This window comes from Sinocyclocheilus grahami, unplaced genomic scaffold (assembly GCF_001515645.1).
Source record: "Sinocyclocheilus grahami isolate Dianchi unplaced genomic scaffold, SAMN03320097.WGS_v1.1 scaffold1347.1, whole genome shotgun sequence".
Classification (NCBI taxonomy): Eukaryota; Metazoa; Chordata; class Actinopteri; order Cypriniformes; family Cyprinidae; genus Sinocyclocheilus; species Sinocyclocheilus grahami.
The window spans coordinates 237,479-243,239 of NW_015506526.1; the positions used below are offsets into that span (position 1 = coordinate 237,479).

At 34.1% G+C, this 5,761-nt stretch overlaps 1 protein-coding gene and 1 pseudogene across 1 annotated transcript; both read left to right on the top strand.

Moving 5' to 3' along the window:
• The first annotated feature begins 196 nt into the window (after positions 1-196).
• LOC107569449 (26S proteasome non-ATPase regulatory subunit 12-like) lies at positions 197-3,670 on the top strand. The gene is made up of 8 exons (XM_016255553.1): positions 197-376; positions 504-608; positions 1,315-1,464; positions 1,601-1,735; positions 1,875-1,987; positions 2,097-2,271; positions 2,761-2,838; positions 3,038-3,670. The coding sequence occupies exons 1-8, from the start codon at positions 197-199 to the stop codon at positions 3,245-3,247; spliced, it is 1,146 nt and encodes a 381-aa protein (XP_016111039.1). The 3' UTR covers positions 3,248-3,670.
• A 732-nt stretch (positions 3,671-4,402) lies between these two features.
• Positions 4,403-5,761, top strand: part of LOC107569450 (voltage-dependent calcium channel gamma-4 subunit-like) — a 3,258-nt pseudogene continuing 1,899 nt past the window's right edge.

Consider the following 5,761-nt stretch of genomic DNA (forward strand, 5'->3'; position numbering starts at 1 on the left):
ATTTTTTTCTCATATCGCAATATAATATCGATATCGTCTGGATCGTGATATGAATTTTAGATCATATCGCCCACTCCTATTTCCTCTGATGCTTCCAAGAATATCAAGTCATTCTTGCCATTATTCTTGTCACTTGCAATAGTTGGTTAAATGAGAAAAAGCAACAAGTAAAAATTATTGATCTCTAATTTTTTTAATGTCTTTTTTATCATTGGTTTCCGAGGATGAAATAGGTGGTTCTAACATAAACATTTATTTTCCTTTACAGGCTGTAACAAAGATGGTACAGGAATGTTATACATATGTTGATGCTATGAGTGACCTGTCAATCAAACTCCGACTCATTGACACGCTACGCACCGTCACTGCTGGAAAGGTCTCCACTTGCACTCTTTTTAGCTTAATCTGTTTACCAGATCTATTTCTTATGAGCTCGCTCATTCTTCTGATGCAATAATCAGCTTTACACTTTATTTACACGTTGCATATCAATGTTTTTGTAGATATATGTGGAGATTGAGCGTGCTAGGCTGACTAAAACATTGGCCCAAATCAAAGAGCAAAATGGAGATGTGAAAGAGGCTGCATCCATTCTGCAGGAACTGCAGGTGAGTGTTAACGAGATCTGCCTCGTCATTGTGCTCTTAAGGCCTATTCAAATGAAATGTGAATATTCATTATGAACATTTCTGATGTTCTTTTTCAGGTTTAATTAATATTTTTCATCTAATATTTATATTTGATTTCATTTAAACTATATCTCATTTAAAAATGATTTTGAATAGTTTTAGCTTTAATTAACGATAAAGTGTTTAAGAGATCAGACCCCAAAATTTCACAAACCACGTGAAAGTGTGTAAATAATATAAGGAAATGTAAAAATAATATTATAATTTCCCCTGATGCTTTATGAACTCGGGTACCCTGATGCTTTATGAACTCAAATTCAAAAGTGTGTGTTGATGCTTTCTTTTTAAGTATTTTTAAGTACTTTTATTTATAATATATATTTTTTTATTCATGTAAAATATTTAATGTATTTTGTGTAACAAAAAATCTTGGAGTGTATGAACAAAAAAGAGCAATGAGTTAAATTTTTTTATTTTATTGTTTATCACATTTACTGATAAACATGAGCATGCCTGATATTTGAAATGTCATCAAAAATAAACATAAGTTAATCATTATGTAATCTTGGTATGTAATCATTGTTAATGTTAAAAAGTGTAAAAACCTTTTACCGTCTCAGCCTGAGTGAAAGTACATTCACACTTTGTTTGAATAGACATTTCTCAACAATCGAACTCTCTGCAGGTGGAGACATATGGATCAATGGAGAAGAAGGAGAAGGCTGAGTTCATTCTGGAGCAGATGAGGCTGTGCATTGCTGTCAAGGACTACATTAGAACACAGATCATTAGCAAAAAGATCAACACTAAATTCTTCCAGGAGGAGGGCTCTGAGGTTGTCATTCACTTTCTGAAGAAACTTCTGTTCTTGTCTTCTATTTTTTCTGATTTCTTGTCAGTTTATAATCTTTGTGGGAGGTGTGTTCAGTTTTTCCGTTTATATAACCATTAGATTTTTCTTTCATTCTTAGGATTTGAAACTGAAATATTACAATCTGATGATTCAAGTTGATCAGCACGAGGGCTCCTACCTGTCCATATGTAAACATTACAGAGCCATATATGACACTCCCTGTATCCTGGAAGATGCCTCCAAATGGCAGCAGGTACCTTTTTATTTGCATTGTAATTCTTGTCTTGCTTATTCTTTTTAGATTTGCTGTTTACCATAGTAATACAAAGAAACATCGTCACATTTGCAATTTAGTGCTTTTTAAAACTGACAATGTCTCGTGTATCTTTCAGGCTCTGAAGAGTGTGGTGCTCTATGTGATTTTGGCACCCTATGACAATGAACAGTCTGATTTAGTTCATAGAATCAGCATCGACAAAAAACTAGAGGAAATACCCAAATACAGGTAAGTGGGCCAAAACATACAGGGAGTTTCTGCAAGAGTTCAGGGATGCGGCTGGTTAATTGCTGAGTCACATGCATGTTAGGTAGACGAATATATCCCTCTCTTGCAGGGATCTCCTGAAACAATTCACAACCATGGAGCTGATGCGCTGGTCATCTGTGGTGGAGGATTATGGAAAGGAACTGAGGGAGGGTTCCATGGAAACTCCGGACACTGATGTCTTCACCTACTCCGAAGAGGGAGAAAAGAGATGGAAAGATCTGAAAAACAGAGTGGTAGAACATGTGAGTTGGTCTTATTTTTGCTGAAGTGGGAAGCCTAAATGTTTATATCTGTGTTTAGCCTGTCACTCTTTTAAAATAATTATTCACACCCAAATCTAAATGTTTATCTAATCTAATTATTATTGTTGTTTAAAACCCATGACTTCCATGGGACACAAATGGGTGATTATAAAGTGTTCTACTGGTTTGCTCTTGTCAATGCATTCACAAAGAAAATAGGCTTCCAGGCTTCATTATAGACACAACGTATCATACATTTGAACTAATGGACTCTATATAAGTCTTCTAAAGACATGCATCAAAATACTGGGATTTAATATAATATTATTATTTTAAGGTCTTTATTTCAATGTAATACATTTTTGGCGAGAAATAGAACTTGAAATGAACTAATCTAATTGTGTTTTTGAGGTTCTGATTTGAACTATGATTTGTGTTGTCAATTTCATTCCATTGCTAATTGATAACTGTCTGTCTCTCCATTACCAGAACATCAGAATAATGGCGAAGTATTACACAAGCATCACAATGGGGAGAATGGCAGCACTGCTTGACCTCACTATTGATGTGAGTTCTGTAATGAAATAATGTGTCTCATTATGTATCTCAAACTCATTTGATGCTTGTTGTTTTATTCTTCTTTATTTTTTTAATCGAGACTTTAATGTTTTTCCCCAATCTCTCTCTGTCAATAATAGCTCATCAAAATTTTTTACATTTCAACAAATGTAGTAGTATTCAGCTTAAATGTTTGTTCTTCTTGCAGGAATCAGAAGAGTTCTTATCTAACCTGGTGGTCAATAAAACCATCTATGCAAAAGTAGACCGCCTCGCTGGTATCATTAATTTCCAGCGGCCTAAGGACCCTAACGATCTTCTGAATGACTGGTCTCAAAAACTGAACTCTCTCATGTCTCTGGTCAACAAAACTACTCATCTCATTGCCAAGGAAGAGATGATCCACAACCTCCAGTAGTGCCTGTCAGGGAGTCCTTGGTACATTTCCCCCCCCCCTTTTTTCACCTTGAAACATTTGATTAAACGAATGTTAAATCAACTTTTGTTGTTAATGCTTCTGTTTAAATTCTGTTGTTGACAATGATGTGGCCTGCACTCAGACTGAGAACAATGTGAGTCTGTGGTTTCCATGACAAATTTTACACTGCACTTAAGATTTTCTTGTATGTTTTGTGTTTGTGACCTCTGGCTGTAGTTGATGTCCAGAAAAATATCACTCTAAACTCCACATGAAGCCTCCCAACGTCAGTGACACCCCACCCCCCTTTGTATTAAGTAAATGCCTTGTATTACATTTAAACATTATAGGAAAAAAATAATCATAATAATATTGGTATTCAGATGTTGCTCCAGCATCCACATTAAACTTTTTTGGAAATAATTCTGGGTTTGTTAATTTGCCATTCAGGGAAATTGCAGGCAACATGTACGGTTTGTTTATTATTATTATTATTATTATTATGGCAAATGATACTTTCTTGATTTACTTGATATACCTGTTGAGTTAAATTGTTTAAGCCATACAAATACATCTGCATTGTTTAAATTGGAAGGTTCAGTTTACATGGTTATAAAAATAAAACCTAAAAAAAAAAAAGTTCTTTATTGTTATTTTTAAATTCTGTATGGGTCATCTAAAAAAATTATAGGGATAAGATGGTCCCTACTGGGATAAGAAGCCCTCCTGGATAAACATTTGCATAACGTATAAATGACTTTTAGTTTTTATTATTCAATAATAAATATATATATATATATATATATATATATATATGTTCCATTAATGTAAAATACTAAATCAACTACTCTGTTTATTTCTTTCTTTTTTTTAATTTACACAATTTAGTGAAACAACCCGCGTTCATTTGGCGGATGAAACGAAAAAAGTTTGATTTGTGTTGTGTGGGGTTTTGAATATTCCTTCTGAGAAGCGGGTCATCGGAGCATGATAGACGCATTAAACACATTTTTACTGCTTTTGGGACAAACAGTGCATCAGGGTATTTTTTTTTTCAGGAAATGTATATGAATATATAGAAGAATGTAGAACCTTTTGATATACCGTAAACACTGTAACTGAAACGGTTTCATTTAATAAAATTCAGCATCACCTATGTTTGGAACAGGGATCAACAATGGGAGCTGCTATTGGATCAATCATTTTTCTGTAGATAATGACTATGACACAGACAGCTTGGAGTTTCTCCTCCGTGAGTTCTTTTTTTATTTTATAGTCAAAGAACAGTTCAAAGTGGTATTCCACCACTGGCGTGTATGAAGAACTAAAGAATTAAAGTAGTTTTATTTTTGTTACTGTATGGACCATTTGTTTCAACGTGTAATAATGTTGGCTAGTGTATGTGTATAATAGAATAATGGTTGCCTAAGGTGTCTGTGTGTTCCAGGAATAGTGTGGGAATCCAGTCTCTTCCCCATCCTGAGTACCATACTACTTCTCTTGGGGGGACTTTGTGTCGGGCTGGGCCAGATTTACAGCAGCAGAAATAACATTCTTCTGAGTGCAGGAATCCTATTTGTCTCGGCAGGTACAGCACATGCCATTAACAGTAACCTTAGCATTCAGCTAGTTCTAGTGTTTCAGAAGAGAATCACTGAGGAGTCTCCAATTGCAAATCATAAGTTTAATAATTAAGCATATACATTTATTTTTAATTAAAAACAGCATGATTGCCATACATGCATGTAATTACAGAAACAAGAAATGACAATGATATACGTTTTAAGATTTTAAGTTAATGAATTTTGCTTATTAAATTTTCTGCATATATGTTCTGCAAAAATATATTTGAAATAATGAATATCTATAACATGCATTTCTCAACTTGATTAATGATGTGCTCAATCAACTTAAAAACCCATTATGTTTGTGACATTAATTCACTTAAATTGCAAATTTTACAATGATGGACTTTAAAAAAAAAACAAACAAAAAAAACAATGTTGCATGATTGAAGCAGACATTATCAAAGAGCATTCTATGAGAATGTCCTGATTCTCAACTTGGAATTAAGAAAACATTCAGTCATGACTTGTCAACTAATTAGAAGCATATATATATATACACACAGTGGGTACGGAAAGTATTCAGACCCCCTTAAAATTTTCACTCTTTGTTATATTGCAGCCATTTGCTAAAATCATTTAAGTTAATTTTTTTTCCTCATTAATGTACACACAGCACCCCATATTGACAGACAAACACAGAATTGTTGACATTTTTGCAGATTTATTAAAAAAGAAAAACTGAAATATCACATGGTCCTAAGTATTCAGACCCTTTGCTCAGTATTTAGTAGAAGCACCCTTTTGATCGAATACAGCCATGAGTCTTTTTGGGAAAGATGCAACAAGTTTTTCACACCTGGATTTGGGGATCCTCTGCCATTCCTCCTTGCAGATCCTCTCCAGTTCTGTCAGGTTGGATGGAAAACGTTGGTGGACAGCCATTTTT